General features: G+C 41.5%; 2 protein-coding genes and 2 non-coding genes across 5 annotated transcripts; 3 read left to right on the plus strand and 1 right to left on the minus strand.

The window, feature by feature from the left end:
• Positions 1 to 9,612: 9,612 nt before the first annotated feature.
• Positions 9,613 to 15,305, minus strand: slc3a2a (solute carrier family 3 member 2a). Of its 2 annotated transcripts, none has more exons than XM_076086914.1 (11): positions 15,171 to 15,305; positions 14,019 to 14,234; positions 13,740 to 13,924; positions 12,689 to 12,862; positions 12,405 to 12,499; positions 12,151 to 12,287; positions 11,446 to 11,555; positions 11,007 to 11,209; positions 10,835 to 10,912; positions 10,510 to 10,729; positions 9,613 to 10,417 (listed from the first exon to the last, which is right to left on the minus strand). In XM_076086914.1, the coding sequence occupies exons 2-11, from the start codon at positions 14,213 to 14,215 to the stop codon at positions 10,278 to 10,280; spliced, it is 1,539 nt and encodes a 512-aa protein (XP_075943029.1). In that variant the 5' UTR covers positions 14,216 to 14,234; positions 15,171 to 15,305; the 3' UTR covers positions 9,613 to 10,277. The 2 variants fall into 2 exon arrangements, with proteins under 2 accessions (XP_075943029.1, XP_075943030.1); XM_076086915.1 differs by having other exon boundaries at positions 14,019 to 14,206; positions 15,171 to 15,289.
• A 3,847-nt stretch (positions 15,306 to 19,152) lies between these two features.
• trnam-cau (transfer RNA methionine (anticodon CAU)) lies at positions 19,153 to 19,224 on the plus strand. Its single transcript has one exon. It is a non-coding gene; the product is annotated as a tRNA-Met (tRNA).
• Positions 19,225 to 21,260: 2,036 nt separating this feature from the next.
• Positions 21,261 to 26,707, plus strand: snx15 (sorting nexin 15). The gene is made up of 7 exons (XM_076086916.1): positions 21,261 to 21,483; positions 22,014 to 22,170; positions 22,743 to 22,858; positions 23,027 to 23,324; positions 23,431 to 23,604; positions 23,996 to 24,193; positions 26,238 to 26,707. The coding sequence occupies exons 1-7, from the start codon at positions 21,385 to 21,387 to the stop codon at positions 26,375 to 26,377; spliced, it is 1,182 nt and encodes a 393-aa protein (XP_075943031.1). The 5' UTR covers positions 21,261 to 21,384; the 3' UTR covers positions 26,378 to 26,707.
• Positions 24,689 to 24,771, plus strand: trnal-aag (transfer RNA leucine (anticodon AAG)). The gene has a single exon. It is a non-coding gene; the product is annotated as a tRNA-Leu (tRNA).
• Positions 26,708 to 27,067: the final 360 nt, after the last annotated feature.

Raw genomic sequence — 27,067 nt, forward strand, 5'->3', positions numbered from 1 at the left:
GGTCAATGCGAGGAGTTTCAGCTATTGAAGAAAAATGTTTCGAGATCATTATAAAGAACACGGTCAATGTCGATTGTCTGAGTGATCTTTACGTTGCTGCGGGAAGGAGTCGAGAACCAGGAAGACGACTTTCTATCCTTACACTTGCAGCCAAACGACATGCGGTTTTCTGACAGTGAGATTTACCAAAATGAATGAGATTCCTGAAAAACGTACAGTGAAAGGGAATCAACACAGAGTATTTCTGAGCATCTTTTTACGTCGTTGGCGCTCACCAAACATGGAGAATTTGACATGTGCTTTAACAATTCTCGTTACAATTTAGTCTCACATTTTAGGATAAAATGTTGTGCTTTCAAGATATTTTGATAGTTAGGTGCGGCGAAGAAAAAGATATACAACAGGATGAAAGGAAAGAAGAAATAAAAATGTCTTCAAATGCATTCTTGCATGGCTTCTGCACCCAACAGGGCGTTCAGTTTAGCCTTCAAAAGTTTACCGTTTTTTTGACTTTTTGGTAAAATATCTAAAACTCATCCAACCTTCTTTCAACCAGTGATTCAGACATGCTCTGCTATATTTGCCCGTGTCTCCTGCGTGTACGCATTTCCCCACATGCGTGTTTGTAACCTTGAGAAACCGGGGCGAATAAAGAAACGTGTGAATGAAAAGGATGCGAGAGGATGGAAGGGGAGTGCGGAGGAGTGTGTACGGGGGAGACGCTTCTCTGGTTTTCTCTCAAATTCACCATAAAAAGCTGCGGGAGCAGAGGAGGGGGAACGAGAGAAGCGCTTCTGGACTTTTTTTTTTTCTCCGAGCGGCCTCTTCATCTGTCTTTCGTCACTGAGAAAAGAAGTGCCGTTTGGCGGGAAGAGAGTAACCGAGTGGATGAGGGACAAATTAAAATCAGTGTGTATCGTAAAAAACACGGAGAAACAGGCTATTCTGCTGAGGTTAGCATTGCCGACTATCAGCATATGACTTAACATAACAATAACCCTGTTATTGTGTATGATGGCCCATGTTAACACTGTAGGTGTAACAGATGGTATACAAGAAAGCATGTAGCATCACCTAAAAAGCATGACGGTGTATGTGAAATACTGATACTGGTCATTTAGGATCAGTATTTCAGTCGTAAACACATGCAAACATAAGCAAAGACGCCGAGCTCAGAAAGAGCTGCAGGAGGGTTCTAAAACGGCTATATTGATATTTGATGTGTTAGAAAAAATGAGGTTGGAAATATTTGGAGCCCTTTTTCACTTTTAAATGCGTTTGATGCTCTCACATAGGAGTAAATGCGGGCCTGGAAATCACATGACAGCTTGACAAGAGCTTTTGCATCTAAAACAAGATCACACAGGCAAAAAGAATGTGCGGAGACCCCGCTGTGCACACATGTGACTGCAATGCTGCACTTCTTAAGACTGCTACAGGCGTCTTTCATGTAAAATCAACAGTGTTCACCACAGGAGGGCCCACCTGAATACAGTGATGGAATAGAGTTACTACAACACAGTGCACCATTTGTTTGTGCGACATTCTAATGTTGTCACTTTCACATGATGGACTTTCATTTATCAACGCGCGTTTCATAACCAAAAGCTGGGCATGCGTTCCTGTGGAAGCCCTGTGCAGAAGAGACAACAGTGTTCAAGCTGCAGCTCAAAACAAAGGGTTTGATTAAAACGGTCCAAAGCTGTTTTCTCACGTGACCCATGAGTCACCTGAGAAAGTTATCGAGTGGCAAAACAATTTATACACAATTAAAAGGAACTTTACATTTTCTGCAGCATCTTGTTGTGTGGATGAGTATAGTACAAATGAATGGCAACTTTATGATTGTGTCCATCTATTGGGTTAAAGTCCGTAACTTTAAATCTGATCACACACACACACACACACACACACTGCTAGCAGTTATAGTTACAGTGATACTGATAATATGATAATATGATACTCCACACATGGATAAAAATACCAACAGTTGTAATTCTATTTCACAACTGCAAAGTGCTGAATTTCGAATACATGAATCGATTCAAATCAGAGAGGTCAACTGCAGGTGAACTGAAAGAAGTCTTCAGCACATTGTATGAATATATAAAGAGAATGACTGTGATATCTCTATTAGAGGGTTTCTTCTTTCTCTTGGATTTTGATGTGCAGTATGTCATCGAAATGATATTGTGTATTTTTGCACTTGGAAAAACATATTTCCAATATGAATATAAATGAATTGGCCGCTGATGCACTTCTGAACATACTGTAATTCTGGTGAGTGGAGTAAATAAATAGTGCCATTAGCTGTTGTATTTTTTACATTCTTTCGAATAAAATTAATTACATTCGATTTATTCTCCAAATTTTAAAAAAACATTCGTTTCAGTGTTGAAAGTTGCAACCAATTTTTGTCATTTTGGTTGTGATGTATCAACTCGAAAAACTTTGTTTGATTATATTACTTAAGTTAAACATGAACCTGATCACAGCTCCTGGAAAAACAAGAGTCGGACACTTTCTGATGTATGTGATTATTAGTATATTCACTGCATGGGGGCCATCCCATAATCATAACTGGGTTCTCCATGAGGATCATTGAGTTTGTTTTGTATTTAATGTTAAAAGTCAGCGACACAAAACCTGCAGATGAACTTGACCCTGAACATTATTCTATAACCCGCAGTGGGCCATCTCCCTCCTCAAGGTCTGTGGGCGACAACGACACCCATGAGCTAAAGATGAGATACTATAAAAGATTAAAATAAAATGTATAAAATATACTCATTTATTTATTGATTCATCTACTTATTCATTTTACTTTTTTATCATAATTATCATTATTTATATTATTATTATTATTATTATTAGCACTTATTTATGTAGTTATTGAACCTACTTACCAATATTATTATTATTACCATTTATTTACACATTTATTTATTTATTATTTATACCTCCTCCTTCTCGGACCGATCTGTACATTCCTCTTGTCACAGTTTTTCATATATTGATATATATGACACACTTAGACGACACACTCTCACACATGCACCCAAACACATACAATACTCCCACTAACCAAAGCAACTCAAAATCTGTACTACATTCAAATTGTTTCAAGTCATGTTTTCATGGCTGTTTGTATGTCACATTGACAAAAACATTTATTAAATTATAATAGAAAATAAATATGTAAAAAGTAATTTACCTAAGGAAACTTGAGGGCGCCATGCCTCCCTTTAGCCAACAAATTATCAAACTAATTAGGATATTATGCTATTATCCAGCCAAATGCACTGCAACTAAATCAGCCCAGAAGAATTTCTGAATAATTTGAAGGATTTGTTTGTTTTCTGTGTAGCGTAAACATTAAGTTATTAGCCTCACCGCTCCTGAAAACTGTTATGTGAGCATTGATAAGGCAATAATCCGTGTATTCATGTTAAATAAGATCAACGGTGTTGATGCAAAGCACCCTGTTCTCACCTCTATACAGTCTGCCTGCTGCTAATGAGACGGATGTCTTCCATTATACGATTGACCTCTGTCCTCGCTATACTACTGTTGTAGTTTTACACTCGACCGTGACTAAGACCGCAATGCAAATATGACCAAGTCAAATAGGAAATAAATATTAAGTTAAAATAGAGTGCCTGGATTTTTGCATCTCTAAATCACACTGGATGTAATTAAGTGTAAATATAAAGCACAAAACGCGAGATTAAACAAACACCCACTTCATTTACTTTGACACGCCTAATTCATCACTGGTGCAGCCGATTGATCGGAGGTTGCGTACTAATTTGACTGGCGATCGAATGTTTGTAGTCAACAAGAGAAGCGGGTTTGGGTGCAAAAGCTGCACCACAAAGATGAAGGAACATTGTCGGCTCATCAGCGATGACGTTGCCCAATCAGGGGAAGAATATTTTCAAGCTAAGGAGTGAGGGAAACCACTAAAAGGGCCCTAAAGCAACTATGAGGAAACATGTTTCCATGGTTGAGAAGGGAGACACTGATTCTTCACAAAGCAAAAAGCACAGTTGGAAAAAAAACAACCAGGAAAAGCTTAAATGGCCTGATGGGACTAAAATGTTGCTTTTTGGACAACATACTAAATGCCAAACGCTGCACGTCAGCATAAAAACACGCCATCTCCACCCTGACGCATTGGTTTGGCGGCATCATGCTGTGGTGGATGCTTCTCTAGAGCGAGCCCTGTGAAACATAAAGCCGAATTCAGACCTCAGTCCAATCCAGAACATGTGGCAGAACTTCAATTAGCTGTTCAACCCACGGCCGTAATGCTGCTTAATAGATCTTAAACACTTCTTTCAAGAAGGAGAGAGGGACGATTGCAGCATCAAGACTGAAGACTTTCATTGCTGCCAAAGGCGCCTGTACTGCTTGAGGCAATACTTAAGAGGGGGAGGGGGGGGAATTCATTGGGGTGTTTTAAACACTTATAAGCATTGTATATCAGAGGCCCAATAACTTGATAAAACAATGACAGTGGAATATGTCTTTGATCGTAGTGCGTCTCTGGATGGACACGAAATGTCCTGCGAACTTCTTCCGTTTCCTCGCCTCGCCCCTTCTTCCACACATACAGTGTGGAAGTCCATGAACAATATCAAAGCCATTTAAAGATGAACACGGCTGCAACAAGCAAGCGACGTCGTTCTCTTTCTTCGGGCCTTGGTTTTCAAGTCGGTAAATGTTCAAAACAGATGTCTTTTCATTCGGGGCCTTTGTCGGCACAGAAGAAGAGCTTTCACTTGACGGCGAAAAAGCGTAAAAGCGGTCGTTGCCCCCGTTCTGTGTGCAGATGTCAAAGGAGGTCACGCACTCGAAGGAGGTCAAAAATAGCAACAACAACAATACGACATCTTCTTCTAGTGTTTTGTCTGCCTCATTTAAATCAGTTTGGATGGACTGAACCGTGTGAACACCTCTTTTTACACAGTTGTCTCAACAATGACTGTGAAGTTGAATAAACATCTTAAACCATTTAGATAAAAACTGACCCGTATAAGTAAATACAGGGATTTTATACTGGTTTTAGTGAGGGGGAACAAATCCACCGCTCCCTGAGTGTAGATTCGCACTCAGCAAAGCTCAGCAGATAAATCCTCCATCATTTCATCCCACACTTCAAATCACCTTTATACATCTAAGTGTACCCAGGTCCTGTATTATCACATAATGTTAAGAAAGGGGTCACAATGGAGAAAGTCAAGCTTGTGGTTTAAAGCCTCTCTGTGTAAGAGCACGCTTGGCGTACACACACCAACATGTTTGCGAATAAAACACTGCCATGCTACAAGTAACGTCACTTTTAGAAATGAACTGCATGAACATCACAGTATGCATCTGTACATGGACTTATCAATACTTATTACATATTCTTTGGGAGCACATTGTGCACCTGCGGTTTTTAAAATTTCACTGACGAAGTTATTTTTTTTAAAAATGGCTCCCTCGGATAAAAGTAGCTGTTAAATGATGAGAAATAAGTGTGTTTTGGTAGTGTGAGATAATGCTAATGATGCTAATGTTGGGTTAAACTGTCTCTAAGCTAAATCAAAAAGCTCCTGCCTTATCGTGGGCTGAAACAGGAGAAGGAAAGTAAGGAGAAATAGTCTTCTTACCTGTTAAGTTGTCATTACGATGAGAGATGTGCCCGTGGCAGTGAGGTGCATGTGTGTGTAGTCTGCTGGTAGGTAGACATGTGTGTGAGAAAGGGGGAGGAGAGAGAGAGAGACGGCGAACAAGAGAAAGAGAGAGAGAGAGAGAGAGAGAGAGAGAGATGTAGTTTCACCAGAGATGGTCGGCCACTGTCGCTCTTTCAGTTGATCTTTCAGCCGCTCATCCACTTTGTCATAATGGCAGTGTGTGTGTGTGTGTGTGTGTGTGTGTGTGTGTGTGTGGTGTGTGTGTGTGAGTGTGTGTGTGTTACAAGCTGTGTCATAGTGATCCTGGAAACAATAGAAAAACACCCTTGTGTGCGGCTTCAACCTCATGCTCACACACATGCACACACACACACACACACACACACACACACACACACGCATACAGTACATGCACATATACACACACTTTCAGTTTGAGCGTTTTATTTTCTCCCTTCTTATCCCTCATTTTTTCTTATGGTCTCTTTTGGGTCCGTTTGTATTTAAAGGGCAACACACACACACACACACACACACACACACACACACACACACACACACACACACACACACACACACACACACACACAGAACACTGCTCATAACCAGCACATCATTTTGAAAATTTGGAAAGTAAAGAGTGCATTTGCAGTCTCGGACACTGTTGTTGTGGAGTCCTGTTCTAGTTTTGGAGGGAAACTGAACATGTATTTGATTCCTTGCTGAGAGTTAGATGAGAAGATCAATACACCTTTCATGGTAGCTAATACAGTAATATATATATATATATATAAATATATATAAATATGTAGCTACAGTAAGCAGGCGGTTAGCTTAGCTTAGCATAAAGACTAGAAGTAGGGAATAACAACTAACCTGGCTCCGTCCACAAGCAAACGTCTGTTAATTAGTGAGCCTCAGAGGTGCTGATTGGCAAATTGTGTTACCTTTGGACGGAGCCAGACTAGCTGTTAAACTGTATCCAGTCTTTATGCTTAAGATGTCATCTTCTCATGCTGAGCTTCTCATCCACGTCCCAGCAACACGTTTTTAAGTTAAGGGATACCTTCAGCTTAGGCTCCAAAGTCGGAGAATAAGTAAGCAGGAGAGGTGGATGTGTGGATTGGACAGATGTTTGGACAGAAGGAACCATTGATTAGAATAGCTAAAGTCTTGATGCTAAGCTAACAAGCGGGAAGCTATAGCCTCGAGATGAGAGGGCTTTCAGCTCTCATCTTACTTTCGACAAGGAAGCAAATGAGAATTTACCCCAAAATGTTGAACAATTGCTGTGAGGATGAGTTTCTTGCGTTAATTGCTTCATTTGATCTTGAGGACTTGTTCTGAAACAAGTCCTTGTGTCCAAAGCAAGACGTCAATTATGCTGTTTCAGTTTTATGCCTATATTTTATATGTTCCTCAATCCATTTGGGTTTAACTAAATAACCCCAAAGCTAATCCGAGACCAGATATTGTTCAAGCATCATGAAACTGTACACAGTTCAACAGAACACAGAACACGTTGAACCCACAATAACACGAGACGAACGTAAGAGTGTGCAAGCTGGCTAAAGAAACAGAAAATCAACTGAAGACTTCATACGTTCAGGAGAGGAAAACACAGCCAGTCGCCACTCTGGACTGATCTTCTAAGAGCCGGCTGATGGAAAATGAAAAGTATCATTCAAACTTATACAAACTTATTAGAGAAAAAACACCAACTTTTTCCAAAATCCTCAAGTTTGTCCTTCAGAGCATACCTGTTTCACCAGCGTTGTGGTAGAGGAGAGGGCTAGTAGTTTAAAAACAAGGTACAACTTGAAATACTCTTGACCAAGTCTCAAAACATCAACATGAAGCTTACCAACATGAGCTGTAGAAAGAAGTATTTTTTATACGCTTCATACTAAGATCTGGCGGTATATATGGTTAAGTTAACCTCCGTATATTGAGAGGAGTGATGTGCTTTCTGAATGTACAGTATCGTCTTTTCACTCACAGGGATTTCCATTTTAAAGTGTCAGGTTGGAGTAGATTACAATGCTGTATTTCAGTGTAAAACAACGTTTGGGTCTATGCGGCGCTCCATGAAAGCTGATGAAAGGTCATGTAGCTTCATGTCACCGTGATGTAAACGGTGAATGTGTGTGTGTGTGTGTGTGTGTGTGTGTGTGTGTGTGTGTGTCAGACTCAGACTGAGAGTCAGTCATGAGTGTGCATGGTGGTGGATGAGACGGTGGTTGAGTTTCGCAGCGGCGTGGGGTGAGCAGAGAGGTGCCGAGACGGGCTCTGATTCCCGGTATCATCAACTTCAAACCTCCCCTGTGAGACCACAGCACCACGGCGGCTCTGTATTGGGCCGAGACCCTGAGAGTTCTCGCGACTTTCAGCTGTTAAAGGGACTGTTTGACATTTTCATCAAAAGGATGGTTTTCGGATTTTTGAATGAGAAATTGACAGGTTTACTGTAGATTACCGCGGCGGTATAAATGAAACTGGTTTCAGAAAAAGAACACTTTCTAAATGGAAAAGAGACAGCATAAGATGTCAGCATTTCATGAATACACTTTTAAAGTTAGATTACAGATTTGCTGATTTGTATATTTCATGCGGGGTCAAACATTTTGCCCATCCGACATGGGGTTACAAGACACCTTTAAAGATTAAACAAATACATTTTCACAACCAAAAGAAACCATAAAAAAAAATTATAAAATTATATAAAAGATATACATGAATACAGTATCACAATTAAAAGTACTCATTAGGCAGAAATGCCCCTTTCAGAGTGACGTATTATCATCATACTAATGGATGTGTGGCTCGACAATTCAATGTTTTAGGTGGTCGAGGTGGAGCTAGTTTTACCTACTTTATATTCTGTCGGGTTGTTTAAATAAAAACAGTGCATCTCAAAAGCTGGTTTGTAACTAAAAATGATAATATACAAAATAACTGCAGCTGCCAGATAAAGAACATTGTACTTAAGTAAATGTACTCGATTGCTTTTCCCTTGGCTGAATGAAATCAGACTTGCTGTTTTATGTCAGTGTGCCAAAGACATCAGGCTGGACTCATACAGGACTAAAAGGAATAGTTTGATCATAATCTGGTGTTTTTCTGATGTAAAACTGTAAAATCAGGTCAAGCAAAGAATGCCAGACAATGTAAAAAGTAAAACAGACTGTTGGTTGATTACGATAAAACCGTGATGCTTTAAAGAGAGTGTTTTTCTTGGTGACATCTTTAGACAGTGTGTAATGTAGGTCTACTCTATATGAACCCAACAACTAAAGCTAAACTACTAAACTAAATTCAAGCAATAATGTTGAGGAAAGATGGCAGGTTTTCAATCACACACACACACACCGGTGAGTTCCACCTTTTATTCACAAGATAAAGTATTCATATATAAACGCAATTGGGAAGTACGCACAGAGAGGATATATTTTATTTTATATTTCTCATTCATCTTCCTGATTTTGTCAATGCTGCGTCATCTTAACACAGGAAGGTTTTTCTTCTTCTATAGATCACTATATTAACGAGAGCGGTCTCAGGGACCACTGTGAAACAAGCGGTGATGTCGCTTAGCGTTAAACATCAACACATCTTCTCTGCTATTTTTGAAACGTGACATAAGGATGGAGGTGTATGACTGTAGTCACTTAAAGACAGTGTATGACCCATTTAGAGACTCGTAGGTATGTGCACAGCGTACATTTTAGTCAAGTATAATGAGCCGATAACACGTTGATTAAATATAGACGCGCTTCCTCTGTTAACATCTGTGACACACTTACACACACACACCTGTACGTACAGAGAACGTCTCATCTGATATTATCTTCGGCACAAAAAAAGCATCCTTAAACACAGAACCCACTCTTAGAAGAATGTTGTCACACACAGAAACACGAGTGCGCAGGAGTTGGTACAGAACTTTCCGTTTATTCATTTCGAATTCAGTTCACCTGACGGACTTGATGACATTCGCAACAATTTTGTTTACTAAAACTCTCAGAAGACTTCAAACAGAGTCAACACACACACACACACGTTCAGAGTTAACTTAAAATAAAGTCCATGAAAGAAAGTCAAGATTTTCACTAAAACAGAATCTTAAAAGTTCTGACAAATAAAACAAAAAAAAAAAAAAAAAGGACTGCTAAAGAAATGCCCGTCAAATAAAAAAAATGGAATGTCTTTCACATATTTTGGACAATGCACAGATAGTCAACAATAAAAGCTCACAAGTGAACATGAGTGTGTCCGAGTTGGCTGCGGTCTTTTCCTCACACAAAGACACAACAGTGAACACAAAATATAGTGTTATAAACATTTTGAAAACAAAACGAATTGAACGGAGCTCGTACTGGTCAACAGTCTGTATTTGTACGGCAGATTTAAATTCGACCCAATTAAGTTATTTTCTGACTAAATAATCGGAAAAGTCCTTTCTATTAAAAAGGTTTCTTTAAAATCCTGTATCTTTTGAATATGCCACCTTATTCCTAAGGATTAGGACAGACTGTAGTTTCTGTTTTTAAACAAGTCTAATCTGTAGGTAGCGCTCCTTATACTTTGGCTCCATCTTTAGCCTGTATAGGGGAACTGCAGGAGGATGGCTTCTCCGGGTTTTAGGGTGATTTTGTCCAGGCTGATTGTGGAGTCTACCTTCAGGTCCGCATCAGTCGACAGCTTCACCGTGGCCATCTCTGGCAGCTCCAGTCCTTCTGCAGGAACAAAGATCACGCTGTTAAAAACAACCAACTGCTGCTAATGAGTGTTACTGGCCCGGGACGCTAGATCTTTCTGTTGAACTTGCCTGTGGGTGCCAGTTTGAGTGCGAGCAGCTCGGACGCCGAGCCCCAGTTGACAGCCGTTATGTATCTCTCGCTCTGGTCCCACACTCGGAGGAAAGAGAGGGAGGAGGTGGCGGAGAAGAGAGAGTAGTAGTCTCCGTGGAGGAGGGAGCGCTCTTTTCCTCGCAGTTCGCTGAGGGATTTGAACCAATTCCTTATGGAGACGCGCTCCGTCCGCTCAGCCTGTAAATGTGAGGATTAGGGGGGAAATATTTTAAAAACATTGAAATCGTTATTTTCTCAAAGACTCCTTTTCTACACCAACAGGCGCTGTGAACACACTCTTACCTTATCCGTTTCGTTGACAGCTGCTCCTTCAACAGGTTCCGTCTCTATGTCCCAAACCATCTTGGGAGATTCGGCACCCTGATAAAGAAACAAAGAGGGGAGAGACAACGGTTACAACCTGGAACAGCTGTCAGGTCACTGAAACATTTGAAAAATCGGTTTTGCGGCTTACGTCTGCTGCCTGGAGGCCGATCTCATCCCCGTAGGTAAACACTGGGGTTCCGGGCATGGTGAACAGCAGGAGCTGGTAGAGGCGGATCAGGCCCGGAGTCGTCGCCTGTTTGGCCAGCTGGTCGCGTTGGGCGGCGCCCAGACCCCAGCCGAGGCTTCTCTGCTGAGAGTTGAGGGTGTCCATGGCCATGATGCGCTCCACACCTGCACATACAGAAGGAAAATGATCTCGTGCAATGCACCGCTTTGGACCAACCGGTTGGTTTTCACACAAGAACGGACAATAGTTTGTTAGCTCGAGATTTAGACAGAAAGATTAATAAAACCACAGAATAAGGAGAGATAAAGTAAAATGAATAATGGATGCATTGTGTCCAGAATATTATGCTACGGCGTTCACCCGACACGCATGACGAAATAACGAAGGCACTTCAGCCTACCTCCATTTTTGGTGCTGAGCAGGTCAGACAGAACCAGATCGACACCAGTCGTGTTGACGAGCTGAGACACCGCGTCAGCCGAAATACCTTCAACCACACCCATCAGCAGCCTGAGAGAAAGAGAAGGTGGTGTAATTACACTGCCGACACTGGTTTGTAGCTTTTGAAAAGTGCAATAGGTTGTTCTAGGAGTAGCATAGAATTCCGATCAGCATCTTGGAATACGCCCTCGGATGAAACTAGATTTTTTTGAAGAGTCGATTGAGTCATTCCTCAAACCCTCCACAAGGTGTCGCTTCGCCATGAGAAAGTGTGAAACGAGAGAGAGAGCCTTTCTCATTGATCTCTCTGACCCCACCCACAGTCCCCCGCAGCACTGGAATGCTTTTAATCTCCACCTTCTCTCAGGAAACATCGGTTATTTGTCCTGACAATTGACTGAAAATGATATTCCCAAAAATTGTTTAAAAAAAAAAAAATCTATTAAAATCGGTTCGAATTTTGGAGGTAGAGTCCTGCTTTTTTCCCTGCTTGCAAATTGAGCTGGTAATGCTGAATATTCCAATATATCTGAATGAATATTCATGTCATAACAGTGCAGTCTCTCTCTATACCTGCAGGCAGTAGCTAAATGTATTAAGAATCCTCACAGATCGTCTACTAAAGCAGAACAAAAGCGAGTGAGAAAACCTCCGCCACAGTTACCTCTTCCTGGGGTTGTCGGTGCTGTTGATGTTGACGGCAGACTGCAGCTTGGACCAATCAACAGAGCTGGTGGCAACGGTGAGGTCAGATAGCTTGATGCCATCAACATCTAAATTCAGCCAATACTCTGCGGCAGCCTGGAAGAGAACACGAGCGCTTTAGCCACAACAGCTTGATGACATGGACTCACTTTAACACGATTAAAAGTTAGTGAGTGAATTAAGGATCACAGAAGATAAATGTGTGTGTCCTACCATGACTTTCTCCATCACGTTATCAACATCACCAGATCCGAACCAGGAAGACGCTCCCGGGTAGTTTGGAGTCAGGTCAAGCACCACAGAAATGCCTGAGAGGAGAAGTAAACAGAAACAGTGAGAAAACACCATCTGGCTTGAGCAGTCCAAAATACCATCAACCACCCTACTCTCTTACTGTTAACGGAGAATCTCTCCCAACATTTGTGATTCATAAGGAAATACTGGTTTGAGCTTTTCCACCCCAAAAAAACCCTGATACGAGTTGTATGAAGACCTACCCTTCTTGTGGGCCTTTTCCAGCACAGCGACCAGGGCTTCCACTTTTCCCTGGGTCGGGTCGATCTGTTGAAGATTCAGGGTTTCCGGGTTGTCGGCCTGGACGGTGTGAAGAGGGCCCAGAACCAGGCCTTTCACCTTCAGCTTGTTGATTTCGTCCAGCTTTGCCTCAACGCCTTGGAGACAAACGGAGAGACGGGGGAGGTAGAGTCAGAGTGGAGTTCACAATCGGGGAAAAGACAGAGTTTATGTGTGAAAGGTTGCGGGATCAAAAGGGTGGAGGAAGAGAGGGAAAACGGCTAGAGAGACATTTTGGTAAAAAAAAAAAATACTGCTCTTTTAGCTTGGTATTGACTCAAGGCATGCGAGTGACCCCCCACCCCACCCCCACCCACACCCTCTGCTGGCCATGTCGAGTCTGAGCACAAGGCGGTCCGTTATGTAAGCACCACCAAGTCACGTGTGGTTGTTGGAATTCTGCCCAAGGCCTGTTGGAAACCTGAGTGCCCCCGAGTAATTCACTTTAAGAGCAGCAGTACAACCTGTCCTTCCTGTCTGCCTCGTAAAAAAACATGTTGTTAAAAGCAAAATTGGAAAACGAAGGCTTATAATCGTGACTGCTGTGTTAAATAATAAAAGCCTGAAATAAAATAGTTACATTTCTACTTCTATCTGATTCTGCAAACCACTGGGGAAAATAAAATGTACCGGGTTGCTCAACTTTGACCTTAAATCTGAGCAGGAGAGATATTAAAGAAATGATTCGTCGACTTTTTAGGCCCTTTAGACCTTGAGTCACTCGTTGTCGGCCTTGTCAGCAGTTTGGCATCTGGCCAGCTGAAACAGGCCACGCAGAACTCAGGAAACACAAGACCTCTCCTGTGTGAATACGCACGGGTTACCACAGGCCAGACCACGCTGTGAAGATAATCTCACATCCGTATTTTGGGAATAGGGATGTGAAAATAGTATTATAGGAATAGTAACAGTAGCAAGAAAGGCCTTAGCCATTAAAAGTCTGAGATTAACCCTGAAAATACAAAAGTATTCTACCTGCAAGTCCATCAGAGAAAGCTTCAAGATCGTCGATCTGGTACAGCGGTCCTTCGTTCCACCAGTTCATCTCAGGGATGGGTTTGCAGCGAGGGGCCTGGACTATGATCACTATGGCTCCAGCCAGCATGCCCAACCAGCCCAGCCAAAACAGGACGAGAAGCACGCAACGGGTTCGCACCCACCTAGACACAAAAAGAAAGAAAGAAAAAGTTACAAGGACCCCTGTTTTTTATGTCACATGTTTATAGAAAAGGTGTTTATAGCAACTCTTCTTACCCTGGGGTGCCAGCCACCTTCATCAGCTCCTCCTTGGACAGGCCGGTGAATGTAACCTCGTCTTCTGGGACCTTCAGCTTGACGCTGCCATTCTTCTCCCCTCCTGCGGCCTGGACCTCGCCTGTCATGGGCTGCTTCTCCGGGTCCAGCTCATTGAGCTCCACGTCCTTCATGTCGACCTCCGAGTCCTTATTCATGGTGGGATCAAGAGGATTTCTTTTTAGAGATGGGGAGGTGTGCAGCGGGGTGGATAACAGAAGGGGAGGAGGGGAGAAATATGTTAATAGTTTGATCTCTTTTCTTTCTGTCATTAGTGGTTATACGTTTGGTCACATAGTAGCTAGTTTCCAGTGGAACTAGACTGCACTGGAGAAGAGACTGAAGTCAAAGTCCCTTGAATTGTTAGTCCAACACCCGTACGACCGTCAGCAATAAACTAACAGCGGCACATCAAAGGAAACCGTCACAATAAAACGGGATTACTACATGTATTAAATTAGTGCTATAACTAGCCAATTTAAATAAATAAAAATGTTGCAATGTTTGACAGAAAAGGAGTTACGCATTTACTTTTTAAAATGCTACAGAGTTCTACATGACACGTGTTTAGCCAAAACAGGCTTCAAAAACGATGTGTATTTAATAACTTTAATATTTCAAAATAAAGGGCAACTTCCTGTTTCAACACAAACAACAAGCGGCGTTTCAAACGCGAGTGGACTCGTTTCTTTAAAAAAGGGTATCCGGTATGTTTTAGACCAAAGACTTTATACATGAGAAGGTTTTGTTCGGCTGAGAGTCTCCAGTTAACAGGAGTCACTGGATAAGCCGAAACACCGGGAGTATAGTTAGCTCCGTTTAGTTCCAGAAACGTGAATGTTTCAATATTTGTTTCACTGAAATGTCTGCCCAATTTGTGTATCGAAGTCAACAGCTGATTCAAGTAAAAATTGAAATGACCCAATCAACGGCCCCCCCAAAAACGATATACTATAACCGTCTATAAAGATGATGAAATCAAGCCCATCGTGACGTCATCAACTGGTACACGAGGCATTATAGTGACGCCTCTATAAACCACTTTAACTACACCGCGTTGAGTTTGTTATGTGGCCGCAAAACTCGATGAAGTTACGTTCGATTCAACATTACCTGTTTAAAAAGCAACGTAAAATCCGTCCGTGTTGTCCTTTTCTTTTTCAGGCGTTAATCCTATGGTCTCTGATAATCTAGCGGGAGAGAGGCTGCTCTGTATTTGTAGCTGCCCTGGTTTCTCCGCCTACCGGGGGATGACCCAATAATCTCTCTCTCTCTCTCTCTCTCTCTCTCTCTCTCTCTCTCTCTCTCAGAAACACACAGACATTATCCCATGCTCCTAGAATTAATTTTAATACCACACCTCCAACATACTAGACCCCTTATTTGGACCACGTTTCTGTCAAATGTGCACTGTTTTGTTCTATAAAAAACCCACTTCCATGTATTCTTTACACGGTTTCAGCCCTCGTCCCAGTTTGCAAATAAAACAGCGCAGAACCTTTCTGTTTGTCTCTTTGTATGTTTTCATTTTAGGCTGAAGTACCATTGTCCTCAGACTATAAGTAGGGGCTAATGGAGATGACATGGAGGTGTGTGTTAATGTGGAAAGTCATTATGCTGCAAAGTACTGACAGACAACATATGTTCATGATTCAGTTTGGTGATGCAAACGTTTCCTGAAGATAATATAATCAGTTGCATAAGCCATGCTGAGGACCGACTGATTAATGGGTTGATTACTGCAAGAGGCTCATTCTGAGGCCTTTCTTCTTTTGAATAGTGGAGAGTGCCACTCTGTTCTTCAATCCAATACACCCCCTTCTACTTCCCACCCATTCCCTCCTTCAGTTTTAACACACAGACTTCATCTGCTCACTCACTGAGTAATCTACTCAGTCTGATATGATCGTGCTCTCACTATTGTGCTAACCAAAACGACAATAAAGTAAAAATCCCGTCTAGACTGAATAGGATTTGCATGGCCTTCCAATTTTTTACGTCTTTATAAGTAAACTATATATTTAGACAAAATATTTGCATTGGATGATTAGCATTAGAAGCGATTGGTTTGGAGTATTTGATGGAAATCAGAAATCAGGTTGTTGTTGACATTGCTGATGGTTTCATTTTGTTTTGTTTCCGTCAGTGTTTTGTGCTCTCAGGCCTTTCCCAGCTGTCGCTGACCTTCATAAAGTTACAGCAGACTTCCAGGAAAAGCATCCACAGATCCTCTATGTCATGTACATAAAGCTCCGCGGTATGTTCCAGGCCATTTTTGTACAGGTTACAGTATGTACTGCAGTTGATATTTTGTTTATCTCAGTAAGCAACCTGAGAGCCAATCAAAATGCCAAAATGGCACATGGTTATGAGAAAGAAACATAAGCCTTGTGTTGATAATGCTCATATTCCGGTGAGGTCCATCTGTTGTAAATATTGAGAGGGTCATATTTTCAAACTCTTGTGAGTAAACATCTTTATGTGACGGGTACCTTCAGGAGCACGCTCCACCACTTTGCTCTCATGTAACTGTATGTTTGCATTGCGTGTGCTTGTTTTGTGCACCTCTGTGTTTGTGTTCAGTCTCCATCCTATTGCCTTGAAGGGTTTTGTATGAAATTATCTTGTATGACAAAAAAACTTGCAAACAAAATTCACAGAAAACCACATTTTCACAGTTTCTTTTTCTTGTTATTTCACGCAATTTATTTGTTTTGTAAGAATATGTAATTCTTGGCTAATAAATAAATAAATATGTATTGTATATATTCTGGTCTGTGGACAGTTGTCCCTGCAGGTAGTTCCACCTGCAAATCAAAGGATATTCTAATGACCTATTATTAGTTTTACCAGGAATAATGCTACTGAGAGCATGCAGGTTAATAGAGATGTTGAGGTAGTAATAGAGATGTTGACTGCAGGCTGATATGAACACGCTGTGCTGTTGATCCAGGGAGGATGGTGGAGGAAAGAACAGGGACACTCTGTTCTATGTCATTCATCATCCCTTCTCTTTTTCCCTCTAACTTATCTGCTTTCATAGACTAAAGACGATTAAAGAAGCAATGTTTGGATTGACATTCATGTCAAAGAGTTGGAGATTTGAGGGAAAAAATACAAGGAAAGAGGAAGAGACAGAGCAGTGACTCAGGAAACAAGAGTCAGGAGGAGGGGCCAGGAAATGAGGAGGGACCAGAATAAAGAAGAGAAAGGACAGACAGAGAGCGAGGCCGGGGCAAGGATGTGAAAACATGTTTGTGAGTTGGGGGTGTTACAAAACTTGGAGCAAAATTTGGAACAACATGGCCAGATTATTTAAGGAAACACGACACTAAGCTATGGCAAAACCTTCCCCAAGTCTTTTCCCACATGTTGTCCGAGTCTCGTTGAGTCTTCACATCTCTTACAAAGTTTTACAAGTTGTTAACTATCAGCCACCAACGATGGAGTGGACACTGATGAAATAATTTACTCCAAGACTTGTTCTACTGCAAAGCCAGTGTGCTTTGTTTGTGCATTTGGCAGTAGAGGAGGGGACAGTATCCCTAAATCCATCAGCAAGCATGAACAAACAGACATGAAAAGGAGAGAGAGAGAGAGAGAGAGAGAGAGAGAGAGAGAGCGAGAGAGAGAGAGAAAGAGGGAGAGAGAGGGGAAAGGAGGGCATATTCTGCATAGTTTGGTAGGCAGCAGGGGATTACTGTGCATTACACCACACTGGTGGTTCAGGGTCGCAGTTTCAAAAAGACACAACAGCTTATTGCAGATATGAGTTACATTTATTTGTTTTGTTGAATATGGTTTTACACAAGCAGATTGAATAAGTAAGTCATTATTTTATAGTATTAAAAGTGGAATTTGACCAAATTCTTAACACAAACGCGGTTTTAGATTACACTTCAAATGCAGGCCTGTGGAATGTTAACTGAGACAAACACAACAATGTCGTGGGGATTAGCAATCGAAAATATGAATAGTGAACTACTCTAAAATCCCTAAGAGTTCAACTTTTAGTGGGGCCTGCTGGCCCCTGTTTTGTTCTGGATCAAATGTAATGTCTGCAGTGCTGGAGGGACACACACACACACACATGGATACACACACAGGGCCTCACTGTAAATCCCTGTCTGATCCCTCTGAGAGAGTTTATTTTGCAAGACAGCGTGAGCTTAAAAAAAAAAGAAAAAGAAAGGCACTGCAAAGCAGACCTGGACCAGTTTGGACCAGTTAGGCTGAGGTCTTGTGCTTTCATCTCATTGTCTCGGGCTCACAGCAACGTTCAGTCCAAAACAGTTCAAGATAAATCTATAGATCAATGTTGCACTGATATCTAGTGAATCATTTACAGAGACAGTTGCTGGTTGAAACACACTCAGTCATGTTGGGTGTACTTCACAGGGACTTTGCCATGTTGTGTAATGACATTGCTGTAGTGTTTTATTCCACTGATATCATTGTACAGCACATTAAAACAATCCTACACACACCATGCCTTGCTTGTAAAATTGTAATAACTTTTCTACCTCTAATCTCTCCGTTTGTTCTTCCTCTCTGTAATATATTCCCTCCTGTTCTTTTTTTCCTTCTTTGTTCCCCATGTGTGGCCTAGTTTTCTCCCACAGACAAAGGGGGGACTGTTCAATGTGGAAAGCCTCCCTCTCTTACACTCTGCTGGCGTGAATGGAGAGCTGATAGAGCAGACACTAATTAGTTCATCACATTCGTACATTCACCGCAGACATATGTCAAAAATATATAAAGGAGTAAATCAGCAAGTTTCATGACAAATTAAAGAATATTTCCGAAAATTGCACCCTGATATTTTCTCTTATATCAGCATATTGTAATGATCTCTGCATTTCACATCTCCCTCTCTCTCCCAGTATATACATCTTCTCATTCACAAACTCGTCCCTGTCCTTCACACTGGCCTGCTCTGTTACCGCACGCTCTCTCTGACTCTCCCCCCTACCACCGCCTCTTTCAGCCAGGAAACAATGGGCGCACGTTATGTAAGAACGCACCTCTACGTAAGAAGAATAACAAACAGTTCTATTCAGCGATGAAATGCTCGTTCTGTCCTCTGACGCATACGAGCAGAGTGGCGCAGCGGAAGCGTGCTGGGCCCATAACCCAGAGGTCGATGGATCGAAACCATCCTCTGCTATTTTGACAATATTACCGTGCCAAAGCGACAGTGCTATATACTATTATTTATAGACCCCTATATCGCTCATATAACGTTAACTCAACGCCTATCCACCTCTTTGTGTCATGGTACAGAAATATTGGTCAAGATATATTGGAAGTCCTGCGTTCAGAATGTTCTTTACAGTAAGTAAAATGATTTACCACCTCAGTATAATTGCAATATAATCATTTCATCGCTTCGATGTTTAATTGAATTACTTTATGTACAGCTGGGAGGAGCTTGTGAATTTCTCGTGTCCTTTGATGAAACAATTTAGTATTATTAATCTGAATCTGCAAAGTAACCTAAATTATCAAAAACATGTTGTGTAAAAAGAACAATATTTACACTTGAAATGTAGGGGAGTAAAGATATACAGTATTGTACAAGTACCTCAATATTGTACTTCAGTACACTTCTTTAGTAAGAGTACTTCCACCACTGGTAAATAAAAGCTGTAGTCTGAACACACATGAAGCGGTTTTGCATCGGCAACTGAGCTTGTCAGTTTTTCGCCTGTAAAAGCCAAACCAGCCGTTCAGGTTATCTCAAATCAAACATTTACCTCATTTGTGTGTGCTCCACGTCTTCCGTTCAATTTAACAGGCAATCACCGGAAAAGAAAGCAGCATCGGTGACCTTTGAGCTCCAGCTGTTGGGTGTAAACTCACACTCAGGCTGCATCTCGTTCAAGGCCTTGAGGAGCTTTTGACAACATAACATAAAACGCTGATATGAGGAGTAGTTTAATCAATAATGAAATAAGAAAGTAAAGGGAATAGTGTCAAGTGTCTCTGATCTCAAAACGTTTGTGTGATAAGAAAGGGCTGGGGAATGTATCACAGCTTGGGAAAGGTTTGTTGAATGCACAGCTGGAACTTCCTCAGCGTTGCAGTGATGTCGGTGGTTGCTCTCTTTGTTGCATTGTCTCAAACAGGGAAAGGCCTCTAGACCTTCATGTTTGTTTCTTAATTTAGCATCTTTGACACAGAGACGATATGAATGCAGATCAACATCAGAAAGGTATCATCAAACAAAAGTCATTCAAATATATATTTGATGTATTTGCTGTTAAGTCCCTCGTACTCTCTAGTGGAGTACATTATATGAACCTTTAGTGCCCCCTGCAGGATTCCAGTGGTTCTTACATTGATAATAAAAGTGGTGCAAAGACAGCACTGATGATTACACATTATGATACATTTTACACATTTTTATGACTTTGACTTCCATTCAAATCAACCATCGTTCTTATATCACATACATTCAGGAGGTAATTACTGGTTTTACATTAATTCTCTGTACTCAAACATAGACCTTCAATTTCATGTGGCATTTTAATAAGCATTTTGAAGTTCTATCCGTCTATTTCAGAGATATTTAAATACAGTTCTTACACCTCTTAGTTGATTACACTGGTAAATGCAATGTGTCAGGGCTTGATTCGTTGGTCTCAATTTACCCATATTAGTGGATTATATAAAATAACTGTCTGATTAAAATGTTAATAATAGCTATTGTTTGCAAAGAGATGATCCTAATTTCAACAGCACCTGAATTGCAAAAACACACAGACTATATTGCGAGTTACAATATAAAACAGAAGAAGTCTTATGCTACTTTGAAGACTTCAGTGAGGGAAAATAATAAATAAACTACATTAATTAGGTAAAAAAAAATAGTGTTCGGAAATAATATTGCAACTTAAGAGTCAATATTATAAAAATGTAAATATTTCATTAAAAAAATAAAATAAAATAAATAATAATTAAATAGTAAATATTTTGTTTTACCTCATATATATATATATATATATATATATATATATATATATATATATATATATATATATATATATATATATATAACATTTTACAACATTTACTGCTACTACTAATAAGAATGAGATTATAAGAAATTAAAATATTTTTAAATTGGACAAAATAAAATTTAAAAAACCGACGTTGAATTTGACGCCACAGAACGTCATCACGTCACCAGACAGGAAATGAGCGGAGAGGAGGGAGCGAGGAATCACAACAGAGCAGCAGCAGCAGCAGCAGCGTTGACACTTGTGTTTTGAGCCACTGAAACGCACTGTTGCTTGTTTTCTTTCTGTCGCCACCGAGAACTGACATGTCACGAAAACCCAAAGATGAATACTACCGTTTCTTTACCGTTACCGACCCGCGCACACACGAGAAGGGACACACCGAGTACAAAGTGACAGCGAGGGTTGGTTTACACTCTTTATCTCTCTTTAGCTGACGTTACAATACTTACGTTGTCACTTATACTTCATAATTAAGCTCATTTTCATGTGGGTTTGTCATGTTTTCTTTCTCTTTAATACACAAACATTGTTTCGCGTGTCGTGCTCTTCGGTCAGACGTACTGTTAATGGTTTACAACACAATGAAGTGAGTAACATCAGTAGCGTTACTAGTCATGAAGAAACAAAGGCTCTGCAGGCAGAGAGATGAACACACAACGAGCCTATTATTTGAGGCGGTGTAGCAGGGGCGAACTTGTGATTCAGTTCATGTGTTTCAGCCCAGCATGACCACACTAATGCCCCGTGGTCTGCACAGGCATGCACACACAGTCAATATGGAGATCATATCTTCATCGACCTGAGCCTTTATCACCCTCCCTTATATTTATACACAAACATACTTGCACAGAACAACCGATCCATGACTTTTTGAAACTTGATGTTCAACATGTAGTTTAGTGAAGCAACCTCTGTCCTCTGTCCTCTGTAGTTTGTGTCCAAGCGCCATCCGGAAGACGTGAAGGAGGTGGTGGTGTGGAGGAGGTTCTCCGAGCTGAAGAAGCTCCACGGGGAGCTGGCCTACACTCACAGGAACCTGTTCAGACGACAGGAGGAGTTTCCGTCTTTCCCCCGCGCGCAAGTGTTTGGTACGGGGGCGAAGATGGCGGTGCATTGTAGATGCTCCCAATTCCAGCATGGTGGCCAAGTGCTAAGACTAACTGGGTTGTTAAATATCAGAAATATCTCATTCCACGCTAGATACGTTGTCACACTGTCAGAGAATTGTCCTGTTAAGTGTCCCCTCAGTCATTTCTGATGAGGACTTACTTTGGCAGCTTTTAGCGTTTCGTCATGACTCCTGTGACATTTCCTCTCGGCCGATTACCTCATTTGTTTGGCGGTTACCGCAAATGCAGCAACGCAGTTGAGTCAAATACCAAGAGACAGTCTCCTGTTGTGCGGTTTGAGCTGCTGTGCTGTATTGGTTGAAAGCACCATGGCAAACCCTCACTTGACGGGATATTTCCTGAACAACACTGTGAACTACAGCCTGACAAATGTCAATCAATTTGAATAAACGCATCTAAAAGTCTCCCCCCAAAAACAAACATTGTAAGGTTGCCCAGTTTATCTTCCACCTGTTGTGTTTCCCATGCAATGTAAAGTCCTCGCATCCTCATCCACATCGGCGTTCTTAAATGTTCTGCCTGTGTTTCAGGGAGGTTTGAGGAGGCCGTGATTGAAGAAAGGAGGAATGCTACCGAGGCCATGCTTCTGTTTACTACCAACATACCTGCACTCTACAACAGTCCACAGCTCAAGGACTTCTTCAGGGTGAGACACACTCACATACACACATACAGGAAGTGAAACACAAAACATATGCCAGACCAAGAGTCCTAGTGTTACTCGCTTCCTTTTCATTTTCTCTATCCACCTCCCTCTCTCGCTCTCTTCCTACATCTACCACGTTCTCCTCTCTTTCTCCCTCCCCGCTCTCAGAGTGGTGAAGTCACGAGGCCTCTGGACGCCCCCCCTCTGTCCTCTGCCGGGCCTCTGCCTCCCCCGCTCATCCCCCTCCCCAAGCGGAGGGACTCGGACTGTGAACCAGCAGAGGAGGAGGTTGGGAGGGAGGCTCCCACCTTACCCCAGGACCTGGGCACCAACCTGGGCTTAGACGTGGGAGAACCGGAGGTGGCGGCTGAGGCTTACAGCGAGATGGGAGGCTCTCCGAGAGACGAAGAAGAAGAAGAAGAAGAAGAAGAGGAGGAGCTTAGCGATGCAGAGCTGGATGACAGAGGTACAGAGGAGACAACAAAGAAACAGCCAACATTTAACAATGATGTGTACTTTTCTTTTCCTTATTATTCTTGTTTTGTCCTTTTGGTCCATGTTTCCACCTCCAGTTCCGTCTCCTGACCAATGCCCAGCCAGAGACCGCCAATCACAAGAGTCCCAGGAAGAATTTGATTCACTGTTTGACTCCGGGGCAGAAGAGCAAGTCCCGTCCCCAAAAGAGGAAGGTCCACCTCCTCTGACCGATAATGACTTGGCTGTCTTTGATCCCTGCTACAAACAAGGTGAACATACATGTGAATGAATACACATAACACAATACCACTGCTCACAGCCTTCTCAAATCTGTCTTAATCTAATTACCGCCTGCTTCTTCAGTCTGGTACGTGTCTAGCTATAATATGTCTGACATTTTCCAGAGCCCGCTTTGACTATTACACAGTGCTGGCTTTGTTCGACTAACAGCCCCAAAACCAAAATATTTACGTTAGTTATCATATTAGATCAGCTAATTCTTTCGTGTAAGAAGCTGGAACCAAACAATGTCCCCCCCCCTTTTTTTATGTTTGTGATATTTTGTTTTTAAACCACAGTTTTTGCTCTGCATTTCTGTACTAGTAAATAACTTCTTCTGCTCTCTCTCTCTCTCTCTCTCTCTCTCTCTCTCCATTGCAGATAAATCCGTTTCCTCCAGTGACCACTCAGAATTGTTCTCGCTGCCGCCCACCAGTCTGGACGGAGCGGACGTGGGTTACTTAAACCAAGCTGCCGCTGAGCTGACAGCTGCAATGCGGAGGGAGAAGGAGGGAGAGTTTAGTTCTGCCATTCGTGCATACAGGACGGCAGTGGATATCCTGATCACTGGAGTACAGGGTGAGGAGATAGGGTGGTGCTAAAGTATTCAGTTCAGCAATAGTCCAGCATGTAGCACTGTAACACTGGAGCACTTTCACAGTCCAATTCACCCATTTCAATATGGCTCTTTACCTGAATGCACTCTGTCATGCCCATTCCTGCATGAGGCCAGCTTTGTGTGCAAATAAGCTAATCACATCGTGCATTTAACTCCTACATCTTGTATACCTTATTTATTCTGCGCTACATACTCTGATGTGCGGCTCACACGCCACCACACTGACAAATGCAATGTACACAGCTGATACACACACATGAACGCAAGCAGACCAGAGGACACAGCAGAGCATGTGCAGCAAGTGACCTCATCGTAAAATCAACAGTTATTTCGTTCTAGTATTTACTGTCCTGCTTTAGCAAAGATGAACTGTTTGTTGTTCTGCTGTAAATCTAGTTTGTCACTAATGGATAACCTATTCGCTGAGTTGTCTCTAGTGGTGACAGAACTCTATGGGTAGCGTGGCCGAGCGGTCTAAGGCGCTGGATTAAGGCTCCAGTCTCCTTTGGAGGCGTGGGTTCAAATCCCACCGCTGCCAGTGATTTTTTGCAGCTCTAGGGTGCTTTCTGAGCAGCTGGATCCAAAGCTGAAGGATTTATACTGATTGTGTTAAAGCACAACACAGCAAGTCATTTCCAACTTCTGATTTGTGATTGAAAAATGCAGATCATGATGTATGAAGGTACCATGTCATAGACCAGGGGTGTCCAAACGTTTTTCAAAGAGGGCCAGATTTGCTAATGTGAAAATGCCCAAGGGCCAACAGTCCCTGCTGACGTTATTTTAAACAATACAAGTAGCCTATACATACATTGTTATTTAATCATTCTATTTTCAATGACAGCAAATAGCAATGTAACCAAATGTAAGCAGCTATAATCACTATTTTAAAGTGGCTCGTCTAAAACATTTAAAAAAGGAATAACTTCAATAGAATCATTCTATACAATGTAGCTTCTTTACATTCTATTGGAATGTAAAGAAGCTACATTCTGATACAATGTAACTTCTTTACATTCTATTAGAATGTAAAGAAGCTACAGTGTTGCCTTTTCTTTTCTTTTCTTCCCACAATAACGTAATTTTGTCAGGTTGATAAAAAAAGTCACTTTACTTCCTGACATTGTTACTTTATAGACAATTGGGCAGTGTGTAAATATGAAAGACAGAGTAGAGGTTTTGATTTTATTCTATTCTAGTACAAAAGTAATGAATTATGTGCAGTTAAATAATCTAAAACATCTCCAGACCCAGATTCTCAGGTGATTTTTCCTATTTTCCTTTTATAGAATAAAAGATTAGATAGGAAGTGGAAGATACATTCATGTTTTCCAGTTTTGTTTTGTTTTTAACAAGAAGAAAAGATGAGACATCAGCGCTAATTACCTTCGCCTAACTACCTTAACAATGCACAGTGACGGGTTAGAGAGGTTTGGAGGGACGCAGTGTAACTAAAAACTAAAGCCAAAAATAATATAATTTATTATTATATTTGATACTCATGATAATTAAATACAAAGGGACTAAAGTACTTGATACTTTAGTCAGTCAGTCACAGATCTAAATTAGCTTCCCAGACTAACATAGGTATGTGTGTACTGTGCTAACATGTGACGGCCCTCTAATGGGTTATCTATGGTTACTTTGTGCCTTCAACATGTGTCCCACATCTATTTTTGGCCTGGTGGAAACATTGACCCACCTTCCCCCATGAGTTGTATGACAGCGAATTTGATACAGTGTTGAAGTAGCGTAGCTGAGTGGTCCAAAGTGCTGGATCAAGGTGTAAGTCTTTTTCGGGGGCATGAGTTCGAATCCCACTGTGCCAGGAAACTATTTCAGTGCAAATATCCTCGATGGCTTGCTTTTTTTCTTTAAGCACTGCTGTTTCAATTGTTAGATAACAAGGTTTAGGGAAGATTTTGTCATACTCTGCTAATAATCCCTCACGTCTTCCTGTCTATGTGTCTGTCTGTCTCTTTGTCTCTCTGTCTGTCTGTCCAGGAGACCAAGATCCGATACGCAGGGAGTCTGTGATGAGAAGGACGGCCCAGTATTTAAAGCACGCGGAGATGTTGGTCGACAGGCACTCCTCGCCCACACACACCCACACGCCTACACACACACATACACAGGACCCTTAGATGCACACACGCACGTTTTTTTATACACACTGTTCACACACATGAAGACAGCTCAAAGACAAAGAAGCTCAGGGTCTTAACATACCAACACACACACACTCCTGAGGTACACACTACACAGCAGACTGCTACTTCAGTTGCCTTTGTGAAGTGAAAAATGTGTGATTTGCTAAAATATAAATATAAAGAAACTAAACGGAAATGGATAAATAATGCTTCATCTCTTTCTCTTGTGTGATTCTTACCCTCCTTTTATAATGTTTTCTTGTTAAATACAGTTTGCTTTTTGCACAAACAATGTCATGATTAATAAATAAGATTTTAATTTAAGTCTGTAAGATTTCTGTTTTCTTTTGCATCATCAGATGGTCAAAATAAGTGTCGAATGTTTCTGTAGTTCACGGCGGCTGCTCAACCGTATCAGAAGAGTTGCAGGTCTGAAGGTTTGCAGTAGCGAGGCGGTACCTCCGAGAGGCGCTGTTGGATGTTAGATCGCATCAATTACGCTCCAGTGCACAGACTCCTCATTCCCTGTGTTCTCCACCCGTAGAGCAGCTACATCTCACGTTTCATTTTTCTCAGCTGAGCAATTTCGACAGCAAAAGCAGCGGCAAAGCTTAGCGCTCACTAAAACAGGCTGTTTTAGGACTGGTGAGCAAGATAGGACTTGCACTGCGGATGAACTTCGTC

Source organism: Anarhichas minor, unplaced genomic scaffold (assembly GCF_050575085.1).
Source record: "Anarhichas minor isolate MPS153535 unplaced genomic scaffold, ASM5057508v1 ptg000009l, whole genome shotgun sequence".
Lineage (NCBI taxonomy): Eukaryota > Metazoa > Chordata > Actinopteri > Perciformes > Anarhichadidae > Anarhichas > Anarhichas minor.

Excerpts from the sequence above, each read along its gene's own strand:
- slc3a2a (XM_076086914.1), bottom strand. The coding sequence starts at position 14,215 with ATGAATAAGGACTCGGAGGTCGACATGAAGGACGTGGAGCTCAATGAG. Across the intron at positions 13,925-14,018 it reads AAGGTGGCTGGCACCCCAGG|GTGGGTGCGAACCCGTTGCG; the intron begins GTAAGAAGAGTT and ends TTTTGTGTCTAG. Across the intron at positions 10,418-10,509 it reads ACTCAAACTGGCACCCACAG|AAGGACTGGAGCTGCCAGAG; the intron begins GCAAGTTCAACA and ends TTGTTCCTGCAG.
- snx15 (XM_076086916.1), top strand. The coding sequence starts at position 21,385 with ATGTCACGAAAACCCAAAGATGAATACTACCGTTTCTTTACCGTTACC. Across the intron at positions 22,171-22,742 it reads CCCCCGCGCGCAAGTGTTTG|GGAGGTTTGAGGAGGCCGTG; the intron begins GTACGGGGGCGA and ends CCTGTGTTTCAG. Across the intron at positions 22,859-23,026 it reads AGCTCAAGGACTTCTTCAGG|AGTGGTGAAGTCACGAGGCC; the intron begins GTGAGACACACT and ends CCCCGCTCTCAG.